This window comes from Notolepis coatsorum, assembly GCF_963971535.1.
Source record: "Notolepis coatsorum genome assembly, chromosome: 7".
Classification (NCBI taxonomy): domain Eukaryota; kingdom Metazoa; phylum Chordata; class Actinopteri; order Aulopiformes; family Paralepididae; genus Notolepis; species Notolepis coatsorum.
Window position 1 is genome coordinate 117,071,911 of NC_140171.1, and position 17,904 is coordinate 117,089,814.

The 17,904-nt window shown below is 45.3% G+C and overlaps 1 protein-coding gene across 1 annotated transcript in view; it reads right to left on the bottom strand.

Moving 5' to 3' along the window:
- ccdc40 (coiled-coil domain 40 molecular ruler complex subunit) overlaps positions 1-17,904 on the bottom strand; it is a gene marked incomplete at both ends in the record, with an annotated part of 61,118 nt that overhangs the window by 13,667 nt on the left and 29,547 nt on the right. The window contains 7 exons of the mRNA XM_084318355.1: positions 2,366-2,535; positions 4,941-5,154; positions 13,529-13,771; positions 14,040-14,222; positions 15,168-15,411; positions 16,023-16,144; positions 16,646-16,768. Coding sequence (XP_084174481.1) covers positions 2,366-2,535; positions 4,941-5,154; positions 13,529-13,771; positions 14,040-14,222; positions 15,168-15,411; positions 16,023-16,144; positions 16,646-16,768 — 1,299 coding nt within the window. The remainder of the gene's footprint in view (positions 1-2,365; positions 2,536-4,940; positions 5,155-13,528; positions 13,772-14,039; positions 14,223-15,167; positions 15,412-16,022; positions 16,145-16,645; positions 16,769-17,904) is intronic.

A 17,904-nucleotide genomic window follows, 5' to 3' on the forward strand; every position in this document is an offset into this window, starting at 1 on the left:
TTTCTTTTAGACATTGCAGCAATTCTCAGACCGCCCGGTCATGGTGCATTTGTATACATGGCCAAGACTTCCGAATACAAGTACACTATATCTACACCTGTACCCAAGGTCAGCCATCACATTGAGCAGTGGTTGGTATTTGATATACTTGTCCCAGAAGGCCTGGTCCATGTACAGATCAAATGCACAGCCTACTTCTATGACCAGCACCTCCCTGTGGCTGGTGTCAACAAAAACAACATCCGGTGTATTGTTGGTAAGACCAAACCACTCTGGTAGCACTCTAGCATGTTTTGGTAAGACCAAACCACTCTGGTAGCACTCTAGCATGTTTGTACATTGCTGCACTAGATGGTGAGATGTTCCGTACCGCATCAGACACAATGTCCACAATGCGGTCATGACGAGCCATGTACAGGTGTTTGCATTACATCCATTTGTTATGTGTGCAATGGATTCTAGGTGTTGTTGTGAATCCTGATGGTTTAAACAGAATGGACTGTGAGTTTGAGGATACCAAGTGGACAGATTGTGTTTAGTGGGTAATACCTGCAGTCTTGCTTTGATGGTAAATTTAAAAACATCCTCACCAACAGTGGCGTTCTTAAATACTGAGTGTGAGACTGAGTGGTCAGCAAACTCCAAACAGGCTAACTTTCCCTGTAATCTGAGTCCACACCAGTGCTGCCTGATCTCAGACTGCTTCATGCTAAGCAGAACTCTCCTTGCAGAGTCTCTGTGCAGTTCGACAGTCTCTTCCTGCGGTGCTGTGATGTTGGCCTTCACAACCACACAGGGGTCTGTGATGATAAGTTCATCAGAGACAGGGACTTCAGTCTGTGTGTTGAGTCTTGTCCATTTCAGCTGAACTCCAGTCTGGTTGCAGAGGTCATTGAGATCTGGCCAGTCAGACCAGACCCTGAAGCCCTTGGCCTGAGAGTCCAGTTTCCCAGTCTTTCCTCCTGAAGCCGAGGAATTTATGCTGGTCTGCGCTGGCCAGGGGGAATCTTCCTTCTGCGTAGATCCAGCAGGAGAGAGGCCCTGGCCATTTCTATGACGGTGACATCATCATTATTAAGCATGTGTAGCAGGTGGGATAGCCTGGTGGCTATGTAGGTCCACTCGACATTGGGGACTCCCAGCCCTCCCTGGAGAAAGATTATGCCCTGTGTGGAGTGTGTGTTGAGGCCTACCCACTTTCTGACCAGCTGAACAGTTTTGTTTGTCATTTCTCTCAGTGCCTTGAGAGGGATGTGTACATTGGCAAAGAGATGTTGCATTTTAGCCAGAGCCACCTCTCTCTCTCTCTCTCTCTCTCTCTCTCTCTCACACACACACACACACACACACACACACACACACACACACACACACACACACACACACACACACACACACACACACACACACACACACACACACACACACACACACACACACACACACACACACACACACACACACACACACACACACACACACACACACACACACACACACACACACACACACACACACACACACACACACACACACACACACACACACACACACACACACACACACACACACACACACACACACACACACACACACACACACACACACACACACACACACACACACACACACACACACACACACACACACACACACACACACACACACACACACACACACACACACACACACACACACACACACACACACACACACACACACACACACACACACACACACACACACACACACACACACACACACACACACACACACACACACACACACACACACACACACACACACACACACACACACACACACACACACACACACACACACACACACACACACACACACACACACACACACACACACACACACACACACACACACACACACACACACACACACACACACACACACACACACACACACACACACACACACACACACACACACACACACACACACACACACACACACACACACACACACACACACACACACACACACACACACACACACACACACACACACACACACACACACACACACACACACACACACACACACACACACACACACACACACACACACACACACACACACACACACACACACACACACACACACACACACACACACACACACACACACACACACACACACACACACACACACACACACACACACACACACACACACACACACACACACACACACACACACACACACACACACACACACACACACACACACACACACACACACACACACACACACACACACACACACACACACACACACACACACACACACACACACACACACACACACACACACACACACACACAGCTATAACCTTGAGTCTGTGCCGGGCGTGGGTCTCCATCAGCATGTTGTCCTGCTCCAGAACATGTCCGAGGTGTCCACTCTCACTGAGCTGTGAGTCGAGCTTCAGTGTGTCTCCTCTCAGCATCTTCATTTGTCTGTCCACCTCCACCTGCTCACGCCGCTCGACCTCAAGCTCACCTGAGGGCGGGAGGGGGGAGAGGGGGGCGGGGGGACGGAGATGGGGGGGTAAGATTGTTTTGTTTTTGAGTGACTGTACACATTTACATGGTATGACACAGTTGAGTGGTTCATCATTGGGACGGTCAAACCACTGCCATTGGCGATGCAGGTACAGTATAACAGGTACAGTATAGCAGGTACATTATAGCAGGTACAGTATATCAGGTACAGTATAGCAGGTACATTATAGCAGGTACAGTATAGCAGGTACAGTATAACAGGTACAGTATAACAGGTACAGTATAGCAGGTACATTATAGCAGGTACAGTATATCAGGTACAGTATAGCAGGTACAGTATAGCAGGTACAGTATAACAGGTACAGTATAACAGGTACAGTATAGCAGGTACAGTATAGCATGAGGGCAGCATGAACTGAGGGCTGCTGATCTTTCCCCATTGGCCACAGTCGGAAAACGTTACACACGTTTTCATGTGCAACAGGGTGAATTGAGAGTGGATATAGCTGAATAAACTGTATACAGTGTGTGTGTGTGTGTGTGTGTGTGTGTGTGTGTGTGTGTGTGTGTGTGTGTGTGTGTGTGTGTGTGTGTGTGTGTGTGTGTGTGTGTGTGTGTGTGTGTGTGTGTGTGTGTGTGTGTGTGTGTGTGTGTGTGTGTGTGTGTGTGTGTGTGTGCCTACACAACGTGATGGAAAGGGTGTTTTGACAAATGTTTCCTGTCCACATCCGCAGCTAAAAAAACCTTCAGTGGTTTTCAAAAATGGCCTTGGTGGCAACAAGACAGAACTGGCAACAGCAGTTTGGTGTTTATAGTTAGGTACTGTTCTTATTGGGTTCAGGAATACATACTACTGTAAGCAGTGGTGCAGTCGTAATATGGGAACTGGTTACACGCCACGCGCGCTCCCGCGCACGCGCATACATGTTCCCTCAGTTGCGCACAGAACAGATGATTATTATGCATAACAATGGAGATCAAGCAGCCCCCCACCTTCTCGTAGGTTCCTATTATTATGCAAAGTCTAGGTGAGAAGTGCCGGCCGCCGGCCGGGTAGCTTTCTACAACGGCCGGGTACTTATCATTGCGCGCACTTCTGCCCTGAGTGACTACTAATAACACGCCGTGTAACTGCGTGTGTGCACGACTGCACCCCTGACTGTAAGTACTTGTACTAGTAGTGTTGTGTTCTGTAATGCATGTTGAAGATTTACTTCCCAAGAGTCTCCACTATGGGGCGTAGTTGATACAATGCCCTGTTATGCCTACAGCTGAAGTGTGCAGAAGAAGTGAACACGCAGAAGGAGAATAGGACAGAATGTACCCCATAGATATCTATATAGAACACTAGATAGCTTAAGGCGGAGTCACCAGCGTCACTGAACCGCCGCCATCTTGCTCGAGTCAGCCTTGAATGAGGGTGAGTGAGCTGCACAGACAAAAATACTCATAACTCGCTGAAATATTGACGGATTTACAAACGGGTTGGTTTATTACAAGCATTATTAACGTGGCTATGATTCAATCGGTTTGTAAAAAAAGAAAATTAAAAAAAATTGCCTTTAAGTAAAAAAGTAGACATGGATGTTATCAGTAGCTGAGCTGCCTCGAGCAAGATTGCCGCCCTACGACGACGTCGCTCTACATTGGCCGGCAGCGCGGGTAAGCTATCTAGTGTTCTATATAGATATCTATGATGTACCCTGCTGTGTAACCTACCATGCTAACCTGCTTGACTAAAAGGCTAAAAGAGTAACCTGCTTCCTGAGTCTTATTACTACACCTACCTACATACAAAATACTACGTACGTACTACATAACAATTAGGCTGCTGAGTAGGCAGAGACACGTGAGCTATGAAGAACCGGAAAGACTAGATTGTAAGCGTTTACTTGTCACAGAAAGGATACCCAGGTTGTGATCGAATAATTTTATGCTGCAGATGGTTTTATTACAACCCATTATGCCAGTGCCATCTTGACCTGTTACACTGTCACAATGCTGCTGCCTACAGGCTTTTCCAGGGGAACGGCAAAGTTCAATAGTGTGACAGTCATTGAGCAACGTTCCCTGTACTAGGCTGGGGGAAGGGGTACTGTAGTTGTCTGTCAGGGTGTACAGAGAGAGAGAGAGTACAGGAACACCTACATACTTCATACCTACATCATTCAACACCTGTCAGATGAATTTCAGAACCTTTGTATTTATAATGGGACGTCATCACCCATGGATATGTGTATGTGTGTGTGTGTGTGTGTGTGTGTGTGTGTGTGTGTGTGTGTGTGTGTGTGTGTGTGTGTGTGTGTGTGGTGTGTGTGTGTGTGTGTGTGTGTGTGTGTGTGTGTGTGTGTGTGTGTGTGTGTGTGTGTGTGTGTGTGTGTGTGTGCGCGTGCATGTACATACTCTCCGTGCGCACTTTCAACTGCTGCAGGATGGTGTACTCTGTCTGCAGTGTGAGCGCGGCTCCGCTGTTGGTCTGTTTCTCCCTGGTCAGACTCAGTAGCTCCCCCTGCTGTCTCATCGAGAACTGCTGCTGCCCCTTGATCTCCCCCGACAGCTCCTCCAGCTGCTTGGTCAGGTAATTGGCCAGGCTCTCCATAGGGCCCAGGTCTGCATGCTAGGGAAGGGGATATGGTATTTATAATTAAAAAAAAATTCCTATTGCTAGGTTTTTAGTGAGTCGTTCCTTATCTTCATTGGGGAAAATCTGGGAGTGTCGCTTTATGGTGGTTTTTGTTTTTGATCTATTGTGATGTTTCTTCTTGACTTGTACAAGAAGACTTGTACAGCCCATGGGGGCTATTCCATGTGATCTCGGGCTATACAAATACATTAGATTTGGTTTGATTTGATATGTATGTCACACACATGCATATACACAGATCATCAATACACCATTGCTCTTAGATGTTTATGTTTATGTTTATTAAATGATCCCCATTAGAGACACATGAAAGAGCCTCTAGTCTTCCTGGGGTCCTGGACAAAACAAATACCATACAAATGTACAACAAAAAATACGAATAAAAAATTAAAACAAAACACAAATTAAAAATTAATACAAATATACAAATTCACATTATAAAATCTAACATTCCAGTCAAACAAAAAAAAGATAAAATACACAGATAACAGTTACATACTTGACAAAACACAAATTAAAAATTAATACAAATATACAAATTCACATTATAAAATCTAACATTCCAGTCAAACAAAAAAAAGATAATACACAGATAACAGTTACATACTTGACATGTTTGCAAGATATCTCTTAATATTTGTTTTGAAAGTAATTTTATTATGTATTGTGGATGAGATGTTTTTCGGCAGAGCATTCCGGAGTGCTATTGACCTATATATGCCAGTGAGTTTGAGAAAATGTCATTTTGGTGCTGATTTTGTTCTGATGTTACCAGAAGCGTCCCCTCTAGTGTTGTAACCATGTTCAGAAGTCATTTCTAACTGCTGAGCCAAGCTAGATGGCTTACCAGTGCTAATAATGTTCCGCAGTAGCATTAGAAGACTCATCGATACTTTATTTTCAACCATCAGCCATGCCAGATGTTCATGCATAAAACCAATACTTGTCCTGTATGAACAGCCTAGTGCCAGGCGAGCCGCTTTATTCTGAGCAACCTGCAACTTTTTTTAATTCGATTTTGTAGCTGACGACCAGATAACAGGGCAGTATTCTAAATGAGAACAAAGCGGGGCTCGCAACTCACTTGTAGTTCCAAGGTGATTTAATAGACAAAAAAAGGCAGTAGATGCAACGTTTCGACCTTACCGGCATGCTTGAGGAAGACCGGTAAGGTCGAAACGTCACATCTACTGCCTTTTTTTGTCTATTAAATCACCTTGGAACTACAAGTGCCCAGGTCTTGCTCGAAAAAGAGATCTTTGATCTCAAGTGACTACCTGGTAAAATAAAGGTTAAATACAAGTGAGTTGCGAGCCCCGCTTTGTTCTTATGTATTACTGTTTTTACAGTTTGGCTCAGCACCAACAAATGGAGGATGTGCATTATTTATTTTTTCTGAGTATTGTTTAGACCAAGATAAGGAGCTATCACTAGTAACTCCGAGAAGTTTTATTGTGTTCACTTGTTCAATTTGTGTGGTGCCAATTGAGTTTTAACTGAGAAATCTGAAATCTGAAATGCCCAACGTGTGTCTAGATCCAAGCACAATGGCCTTTGTCTTAGAGATATTTAACACCAACTTGTTGCACTCAATCCATTCATAAATGTCTGTTAAGGCCCTGTTTAAGGTGTCAGTTACATCTTGCTCAGATGTAGCTGCACTGTATAATGTTGTGTCATCAGCATACATAATTGTTTTAAATTTTTTTTTTACAGCCAACGGTAAATCATTGGTAAAGATGGAGTATAACAAAGGCCCTATAGGCAGCTTCCTTGTGGAACCCCACAGTTAATGGGATTCCATTTTGAAAAGCTGCCATTAAAGAAGACTCTGTTGTCTCCCTGAGAGATAATTAATAAACCATGATAGTGCATTGGAGGTGAAACCGTAACACTGTAGCTTATCTACAAGCAAGGTATGATCAATTACATCAAATGCTGGACTGAAATCCAACATAACGGCACCTACTCATTTCTTGTCATCCATACTTGATAACCAGTCATCACTCATTTGCAAGAGTGCAGTGCTCGTAGAATGACCTTCCCTGTATGCATGCTGAAAGGCTGAGAGCAGATTGTTATTGAAAAAGTAATCCATGACCTGTTTGAATACTATTTTTTCTATTATTTTGCTTAGCAACGGTAAAATACTGATCGGATGGCTATTTGGACCGTAAATGTTTTATTTTTGTCTTTCGGAAGTGGGATGATTTTAGCTTCCTTCCATGCTGTAGGATGAACCCCACTGATTAAGCACTGGTTGAATATATGACATATAGGAGTAGCTACAGAGTTAACCACAAGATCTCTAGTCAGGTAAAGAACCATTTGTAAGATGGCAATTTTAGTATATATATATATACTAAAATTGCCATCTTACAAATGGTTCTTTACCTGACTAGAGATCTTGTGGTTAACTCTGCAGCTACTCCTATATGTCATATATTCAACCAGTGCTTAATCAGTATATATATATATATATGAAACCGGTCTTATTTGACATGCCCTGGGTGGGAGTTGAACCCCGGTCTCCCGCGCCACGGGCGACATCGCAGACCACTATACCAAGAGGTGAATTGGTAGTGTCTGGATGCCTTTTAAGGGGGAGTGAGTTTACTTGCAGTACAGTGTATACTCACGGTACCTCCGTATGTATATACAGTATATATACATTTCTTTTCTCCACTAATTACTTAAAGGTGCTATAGATAACATTTGTAGAGTAATCATTAAAAATGGCTTTTAGAAAGGTGCAGAATATTGCTCCCCCCCCCCCAGAAATTATGAATGAATGAATTCATCATTTAAAAAAATGTTGGGTGTCCAAAATGAATGTTGGTTATATGACATGCTGGTGCTCTAGTGCGACATCTAGTGGCTGAGTGTCTATCTATTTCAAGAATCAAGAATCAAGAGGTTTATTTGTCACATACATGCCAGGGCATACAGTGAAATGCGGGTGGTCATGCATTGATTGTGCAAAATACAATAATAAAATAGGCATAGAAAAAATTAAATAGGTAAGCCACAAGATATGCATGGTAAAAAAAGACATGCTAAGTTCCTGAGAAACTGGTTCCTATACACTACTATACAATATACAATTTACAATTTTAACTCTTAATGTATCTAAACTATACTATACAGTACCTCCTTCCTTTAAAGTGACTTTCTATTTTTTAAAGTGACATTTAGTTTAAAGTGATTGTTTTAGTGCATGTGTGTGTGTGTGTGTGTGTGCGTGCATGTGCGTGTGCGTGTGCGTGTGTGTGTGTGTGTGTGTGTGTGTGTGTGTGTGTGTGCTCATGTGTACTTGTGAGTGGAGAGTTCAGTGTTCTGATGCAGGGGCGGATTTAGGATTATAGGAGATCCGGGGCTTAGCCCAGATAGGTGCCCCCCTTTTATTTTTTATTTTTTTCAATTCTTTTTTTTTCAACAAATGTTTTTTTTATTTTTTTTTGCATGCAAGGGGTGGCAGATTTTTTTTGAATTTAATTAACCTGTACGTGCAATTTCCTGCAATATAGAGCCTTCAATCTTGACCAATAAAGCTGCTCTTTTCACTATAAAACTCAGTTAACCATAACGTAGTTATGGTTAGATTTATATATTGGGGGGGGATATATCATATTTTTCATATGATCAAAAAGTGGTGGAGCAAGAGCATACCTTTGCTCCCCCAAGTTCAATAGTGGGAGAGCAGAGATGCTCCGAATGCTCTTATGGCCAGGCGTCTATGATTCACTGATACAAAGTAAAATAGTGCAGTGCAATAAAATAGTTAGTAAAATAGAATAAAATAATGCAATAGTGCATTGCAATAAAATAGTTATCATCGTATTTTTTCGGGAGGCCGGTAAGGAGTGCATTACAGTAGTCGAGTTGGCTTGAGATAAAGGCATGGATCTGGTTTTCAGCGCGCTTTTGATTCATAAATGGCCGTACTTTAGCTATGTTTCTAAGGTGGAAGAATTAAGTTTTTGTCAACTTGTTGATTGTGATTTAAAGCTTAGGTCTGAGTCTACCATGACACCAAGACTTAACTCACTCAAATACAGTTAGCAGCTGGATAGACCACAGATGGAAATTAGCTTCTGCTAAATCTGGTGCAAACATATTTTCATGTAACAATGATGAATTGTCAAAAAAAAAAAAAAAAAAAAAAAACATATTTCTTTTTTCTTTTTTCTTTTTCTTTTTTAAATAGATTCAGGGCTTTTCAGAAAACATTCGGGGCTTGAGCCCAAGTAGCCACCCCCTAGCCCCGCCCCTGTTCTGATGGCCTGGGGGAAGAAGCTGAGCCGGAGTCTCTCTGTTCTTGCAGCGTGTGACCGTAGGCGCTTGCCTGACCGCAGCAGCTTGAACAGGCTGTTGTTGGGGTGGTGGGGGTCTTTCATAATTCTGCAGGCTCTGGATTTGCACCTCCTGTTATATAAGTCCTGCAGGGGTGGTAATGCAATATCCATAGTACGCTCTGCTGAGCGCACCACTCTCTGGAGTGCCTTCCTGTCCTGTGCCGTGCTGTTTCCAAACCAGGCAGTGATGTTTCCAGTCAGAAAGCTCTCTACAGCCCCGGAATAGAAGGAGTGGAGTATCTTCCCCAATACTCTGAACTTCCTTAGCTGTCTCAGGTGATAGAGGCACTGTTTCGCCTTTTTCACCACAGAATCGATGTGTGTAGACCATGTCAGGTCCTCTGTGATGTGGACTCCCAGGTACTTGAAACTGCTCGCCCTGTCCGCGATAGCCCCGTTTATCCACAGTGGCGTGTGTGTCCCCTGCTGTATTCTCCTAAAATCCACAATCAGCTCTTTGGTTTTACCAATGTTCAGGAGTAGGCTGTTATCCCGGCACCAGCGTGCCAGTTCATCAACCTCCTCCCGATAGGCCTTCTCGTCATTGTTAGAGATCAGCCCCACCACCACATGTCGTCAGCAAACTTCACTATGGAGTTGGAGCTGAACCTGGCCACACAGTCATGTGTGTACAGTGAATACAGCAGGGGGCTCAGAATGCAGCCCTGGGGGGACCCGATACTCAGGGTGATTTTGCTGGAGGTATGACCCCCCACCCTGACCGCCTGGGGCCTGTCACTTAGAAAGTCCAGGATCCAGGCGCTCATGGCGGAGCTCAGACCCAGATCGATCAGCTTGTCAACCAGTCTGGTGGGGACTATGGTGTTGAAAGCTGAACTATAGTCAATGAACAGCAATCTCACATAGCCCCCCTTCTGACTGTCAAGGTGAGATAGTGTGTTGTGTAGTACTTGGGAGACCGCATCGTCAGTGGACCTGTTTGTCCTATATGCGAACTGCAGTGGGTCCATGTTATTAGGGAGAGAGGCACAGATGTGGTCCTTGACCAGCCTCTCAAAGCATTTCATGACCACAGAGGTGAGTGCCACCGGTCTGTAGTCATTAAGGCCTGCTGGAGAGGAGTTTTTTGGCACAGGGATTATAGTGGACATTTTGAAGCAGGCAGGGACCACAGACTCAGCCAGGGATAGATTTAATATGGATGTAAATACTGACTGGGGCCAGCTGATTTGCACAGGACTTAAGTATTCGTCCTGTTATCCCATCTGGGCAGACCAGGCTGCAGAAACAAATTAGTGGGGGGGCATAAAATGTTCTCGGGGGGGCACAATGGTTTTTCAACACAGGTTCCCTTTTATACGTTTCAGCTGGGACAACGGCGCTGTGGCTTGCTTGGCGCTGCCCACGGTGCTGAACTAAACAGCAGAGAGGCAATTGAAAAATCTAATTTCTCTCTATCTTAAGAACTTTCACTTATGCAAAAACAGACTGAACGGATATATATAACAGACCTGCTGGGGCAGCGGACTGAGAGCAGGGGACACAAACAGGCTGGATAAGATGGTCAAGAAGGCCAGTAGCGTTGTTGTGGTGGAGCTGGACTCTAGCGAGGGTGGCGGAGAGGAGGAACCTTGCTAAGCTCCAGGCCATCAGGGAAAACCCCTCCCACCCACTATACACAGACTTGGCTGACAGGAGGAGCAGTTATAGGCTCACACTACCTAAATGCAGCACTGAATGGCACAGGAAGTCCTTCATTCCGACAGCCATCAGACTTTACAATGCATCACTGTGCCTCACTGCATCACTGAGCAGAGAGTGACAATTACCATCTTCCTGGACTCTTACTTTTTAAACAGCACTGTGCATTATTACACCTACTGTAGACTTCAGTATATTTTTACTGTATTTATTTACTGTATCTTTTATTAAATTTTTATTCTATTTAATTTTATTGTATTCTTAGGCCATTTGTTTTGTTATTCTTATTTGTGACTTGTTCTGTCTAAATGTTTAATGTTGAGTGATTTGCAGTGTCAAATTTCCCTCAGGATAATACATTTCTATTCTATTCTATTCTATATCTTTGAAAAGTCTCCATTTATTCAACACTTCTGAATTCACTGACAAACTGAACTGAACTGACAAAAATAAGGTGCATAAAAAAGCAAAGAAATTCCTCCACAGGCTACTCACCATCATGAGTAGAGCGGCAAGCGGCGTTTGGGGACAGAGTGAAATCTTCTTAAAACACTGCCCCTCCACTCATTCCTGAACTTTTTTGTTAAGTCCTTCTCAAATGCCAACTGAATTAAATTGGCCTTAGTTGCGTCGATGAAGCATACTAAGGCGATGTTCTGTAAAAACGTTCTTGAGGGTAGAAAACGAATTCTCACAGAGTGCCGTGCTAGCTTCAGTAGTGTTGTTGTTGACATCAGTGCCCACTAGGGCTGTCCCCGACTAAGGATTTGGATAGTCGACTTAAAAAAAAAAAAAAAAAATTTACCAGGGTGGGCACAGCTGACTCAGTGGGCGGGCCCAGCCCCCTAATGCCCGCCGGGACTGCATCTGGGCCTGCAGCTTTCCGAGTATTTACACCCATGAACGCTAATCTCACGCTGTGTTCCGTCAATGAGAGTGTGCCCCCCCCCCCCGTGGATGACGTTGTTAGCCGGTGAGCTCGCTCCAAACCTGGCGTAAAAGGAGTTGAGTTCATCCGCGAGAGAGGCATCGGCACTCACTATTGAGGGGGGGCTGACTTTATAATCAGTTATCGTTCGTACTCCCCGCCATAAGCCTCTCGTGTCATTCTGTGCCATCTGTGTCTCCATCTTGTTCGCATATCGCTGTTTTGCAGCCAGAACCTCTTTGCGTAGCATATAGGCTGCTACCTTGTACTCTTCCATACTTCCCGATGCTCGGCCCGAGTTGTAAGCAGCGGTACGAGCATTCAGGGCCACTCGGAGTTGTCCACCCACGGTTTCTGGTTTGGGAAAACCTGCACCTTTTTTGTGGGGACAATACCGTCAGCTAACGTTGCTATAAAGCATATTCACTGACGTCACTGGAGCTCGACCGGAGCATGCCCAAGTCGACGTCATCCAGTGCGTCTTGTAGCGTGGCCTCTGAGCTCTCGGACCACTGCTTCACCTCTCACGACACAACAGCCTCTCTGGCTCTCTGTTTGTAGCCGGGCAAAAGAAAGATGGCGTCGTGATCAGATTTACCTAGCGGAGGTGCTGGTACTGCCTTATAGCCCTGTTTGAAAGGGGTGTAGCAGTGATCCAACGTATTTCCCCCCCTAGTGGTGCATGTTATGTGTTGGTAGAAGTTTGGCATAACTTTTTTTAAATTAGCCTTGTTGAAGTTGCCGGCTATGATTTGTTTGTTTTGGTGCTAGTTCAAATAGTCTTGTAGGTCTGCCAGAGCTTTGGCGGTATCGGCTTGCGGTGGGATGTATACTGCTGTTGTTATTATTGCTGTGAATTCCCGGGGGAGATCAATTATTGCTGTGAATTCCCGGGGGAGATAAAACGGGCAACAAAGGATGGATAAATGCTCAAGGTCCGGCGAGCAGGAGCGGGAAATAATCTTCACCTCCTTGGGACTGCACCAGCCGTTGTTGGTCAGGAAGCAGACCCCTCCACCTATGGACTTTCCCGACTCTTCTGTTCGGTCAGCGTGGAAGACAGAGAAGGAATCAGATGGGATGATGTTGTGATCCGGTGTTGATGGCTTCAACCATGTCTCCGTAAAGATGTTGCAGTGCCTCACGTCCCGTTGGAATCTAATCCTTGCACGGAGATCATCCATCTTATTCTCCAGCGAACGTACATTCGCCAACAGAATCGATGGGATTGCGGGCCGGTAAGCAGAACTCTTTAGCCTGATTCTGATTCCACTTCTCCGTCCTCTGTGCTTCCATTTTTAACATTTTAACATTTTAACATTTATTTAACAATGAAGAGAGATACAAATATAGGATACACTGAACTAGAAAACTTGTGTGGATCATCACCACCCCTCCTCACCCCAGTGGCTGAGATCTGCTGGATCTTCTTCTTGTAGAGGTTGATGGTGGCCTGCTTACGCTCAATGACAATGTCACAGTTGGTGATGTGGGCCTGGCAGGTGGCGAGCAGCTTGGTGCGCTCCGTGTTCTCCTGCTCCAGGGTGTCCAGGCTGTGGTCCAGGCTGTCCAGACGCTGGCTAACCTCACTGCTCGCCAGCTCCACCGCCGCTGCCTCGTTCTCCAGCTGCCACAACTGAGCGAACTGTAACGGAGCGGAGAGGAATGCTGAACAGGAAGGGTCTGGAAATATATTTACTTTGACCTGCCGTTTTGCCGTCATAGTCATACTCAAAGTCCAACATGGGAATCTAGTTTTGTGTGGACATTTTTACCAGATTCATTATTATCAACGTTGATTCCTATTTACACAGATTCTTGCGAGAATGAAGGTGACCTAAAGATCAAGGTGCTTTTGGCATTGGTTATATATTGGTTATATATATATTGGTTATATAGTACTACATCCTTACCTTGTCCTTCTTGAGGGAAGCCATCTTGTCAGCGGGGCGTCTGGATAACTTGGCGGCCTGGTCATGGCTGAGTTCCTGCTGAAACTGAGCCATGATATTCCCCTCCAGCTCCAGGTGTTTGGCGCTCTCCTTCTCCGACTGTCTCCTCACACCACTCAGCTCCCCCTGGTCAACCCCACTGTCCTGCAGCCAGGGAGGAGCATGAGAGCAGAAGAGATGAGAGAAGAGAGAGGAGTGGACAGAAGAATGGAGGACAGAAGACAAGATGAGAGAATAAGAGAGGAGAGAAGAAGAGAGGAGATAAGAAAAGAGGAGAGGGGAGAAGAGAGGGGGAGAGGAGAGAAGAGAGGAGGAGAGAAGAGAAGAGAAGAGAAGAAGAGAGGAGAGGAGGAGAGAAAAGAGGAGGAGAGGAGAGAAGAGGAGATAAGAGAGGAGGGAAGAAGATAGGAGAGAAGAGAGAAGAAAATAGGAGAGGAGAGGAGAGAAGAGAGGAGATGAGTGAAGAGGAGAGGATGAAAAGAGAGAACAGGAGAGAAGAAGAGAAGAGAGGATGAGAGGAGAAAAGAGGAGAAAATAAGAGAAGAGAGGAGGAGAGGAGAGGAGAGAAGAGGAGAGAAGAAGAGAGTTGAGAAGAGAGGAGAGGAGAGAAGAAAAAAGGAGAGAATAAGAGAAGAGAGGAGAGGAGAAGAGAAGAGATGAGAGGAGAGGAGAGAAGAGAGGACAGGAGAGGAGAGAAGAAGAGAGGAGAGAGGAGGAGAGGATAGAAAAGAGGAGAGGAGAAGAGAGGAGAGGAGAGAAAAGAGAGGAGGAGAGGGGAGATGGGAGAGGACAGAGGAGGAGAGGAGAGAGGAGAAGTGGAGAAGAGAGGGAGGGTGACAGGTAAAGGAGGAAGAGAGTGGTTGCAGAAGGGAGGTTGTAAGGCATGCAGCAGAAAATCCAGACGATGTTCATCTATTGGACTGCATGGTATGGAGTGTGATACAATATCAAACTGACTTTCAATCTGCATTCTCAAATATCTCAGAAATCATATTGTAAAATCATATTGTTAATGTTTGCTTTTTAACATTAATTAAGTCAACAAAACTGTGGCGAAAGAGCTGAATCCAAGCCTCTCATCCCCCCTACCGTGTTGAGCCTGGCGAGGGTGTGCTCTGTCTGCTGCAGGGTGCGGAAGTAGGTGGTGTAGTGGGCCTTTAACACCTCCTGCTGGGCCTGGCTCTGACTGATGCGCTTCTTGTCGGTGGTGCAGTCTAGCTCGATGCGGTTCAGCCGCTCTGTCAGCTGCTCGTTCAGCTCCGCCTCCTTGACGGTGGACTTCTGGATGCCGCCGATCTCAGTGTCCAACGAGTGAACCTGCTGCTTGGCATTGCTGGAGGGGAGGGTGAAGAGAAAACATACTGAATATAGACCTGTTCGCTGTATACACACATACCGTGTTCGAGCCAATCAGCAGTACCAACTGAGTCATGTGACTAAGTTGCCCCGGACCTGCGCGAGCTGCTGCGCTAAAAGAAGTACGACGGGGCTCTATGGGGAAACCATGGGGAAACCATGGCGATCCCCTGGGCCCTGACTATGGGTTGTTTCAAACGAAAACGGCTGGATGTAATTTTGACAAATCAGCATGGTTGTGAGTGTGAGTCTTTCACCTTTTACATATCTAGCTTTGGTATGGATTGATTGTTTAGATCGCTAGCATGGCTAACAAATGCAAATATATTGTAGTCTGCCCCGTTGGTCTGACCAGGATTACGTTCCTTTCTGCCCCGATGATGCGCGCGCACACTGAGTCTTACATATACAGCGAACAGGTCTATGCATGCATACTTCTATTGTGTTGTGTACATTGTTCTGTGGTTTCCTTCTGTACGCAATACATTTGGTGTTTATCAGTAGGGATCCGTTCGTTGACCCTGAGCGTGAGTGTTCCTGCTAGTTCCCAGGCAACCCATCTGCCCCGGCCTTCCTCCTCCTCCTCACCGTAGGGCGTCCTCCGTGGCGGTGAGCGCATCGTCTCGTCTCCCCAGGGCCAACAGGCTGCTTTCCCACTTCTGTAGCAGCTGCTTGCGTTCCACTGCCAGAAGGTCCATCTCCATCTGGGCCTGAAGACAGACGCACATGCAACAGGATTTGTTGTTCTGCCTCTACGCTCCGTCGTGTTGCACAGGAGCCTGGAGATGCAAAAGACTTGGACAAAAGTGGAGAAAATGGCCAAATTGATCCCCCTTAGTACTTTTAAGGACTCTATCGCAGAGTAGTTTACACACACCTACAGCTGTCACCCAGCCTTTAAACTGTAATTTGTCTGCTTCATGTATTACACACCTTGTATTTGGTTGCTTGTTTGATGTGTTTTAATAATTTCTCCTACCTCTGTGATGTCTCTTTTCTACTTTATTTTATCATTTCTTTTGTCCCCTTCCCCTGTTACCCTACGAGAGGCTCTTTTCTCATCTCGCCAGGCCGTCATTGTAAATAAGAATTTGTTCTTAATTGACCTGATTGGTTAAACAAAGGTTAAAAAAAAGCAAATGAAATCCCATTGGAAAGTGGTGGGAGAGGCCTGCAGCGCTGTGCGAGGCAGTAGTGTAGCTGGTCCCAACCTCAGAGAAGGCCTCCTTGGCAGCCTGCGTCTCCTTCGACTGTGCGTCGATCTGGGCGTCGTACATGGCTGTCTGCTCCGTCAGCCTCTCCATGTCCTTGGTCAGGCGCTTCACATACATGTCCTGGCAGAACAGATCACTTGTTTTTAGTCCAAAACATCAGTCAGGCATAATGATCACGATAGAAACGTATCCCCCTCTCCCCTTCTATCTCTCTCGTTAGGCGACCTCTTCTCACTCACAATGCCAAAACATTCCTCTCCAAACATTCATCCTAATTGCAATAAACTGTGGCCAAAGAAATCACTCAACTGGAAAAACAGAACAAACTTCAACCACTGGTCCAACCTGCTAGCGGACTCAAACCTGGAACAACTCGCAGCAGGCCTAAAGGACAATAAAACACCTGGACACAATCATTCAAAATAACCCACAATGTGCTTGAATATAAAAATCATGACCCCCCTTTTGTCACACCTTGTGTTCTGTTTGTTATCCACCTGTAATGTCATATGTTGTGCTGTCTTGTAATGTAATGTAAATGTTCATGCAACATGTTGAAAAAGATAATAAAAATTAAGTAAAAAAAAAAGAAGAAAAAACTAACTTGTAACTGAGGGGTACAATTCCCTGACTGTATTGAGAGTATGGTATCATTAAACCACTACTTAGTTATGTACTTTAATTACTGGCCATACAGTACACGGTATATCTGGTGAACACCCACACAAGAATACGGCTTGACAAAGAAAGTTCTATTTAGAGGTATTTATTATTAGAGCAGCAACAATAGGTTACAAATTGAAAATTATGAATTGCGCTTATATGGCGAAGAACACTTAAGTAGGTCAAGAGCGTAAGTCCATGAGCATATTAAGATGGGTATAACTGACACCACCTGTAGCATAAGAATTACATAAGGCACACTCGTAGTCAGCTGGAGATACTAAGGGGTTCCCTCCGGTTGTAAGCCAGCAGGGGAGAGGAATGTTCGGGAGCAAAAGTCTGGATCAACGAGGAATAAAGAGACTCCAGATACAGGAGCCAGTGCAATAATCCTTTGGTCCGTAGACAAAGCAACAGCTATACTCCAGTATGCAAGACAGCATGGATGAAAGCTAGCCAGCCTCTGTGGTCCTAGAGGCGGGCTCGATGGTGCTCCTCACAGGGTAGATCCCACACAGCAGTGGGGTAGACGGTTCTCTGCTCCAGCAGCCACAGTACCAAAGCAATATAATCCAGCCGGAAAAGGCTCTGCA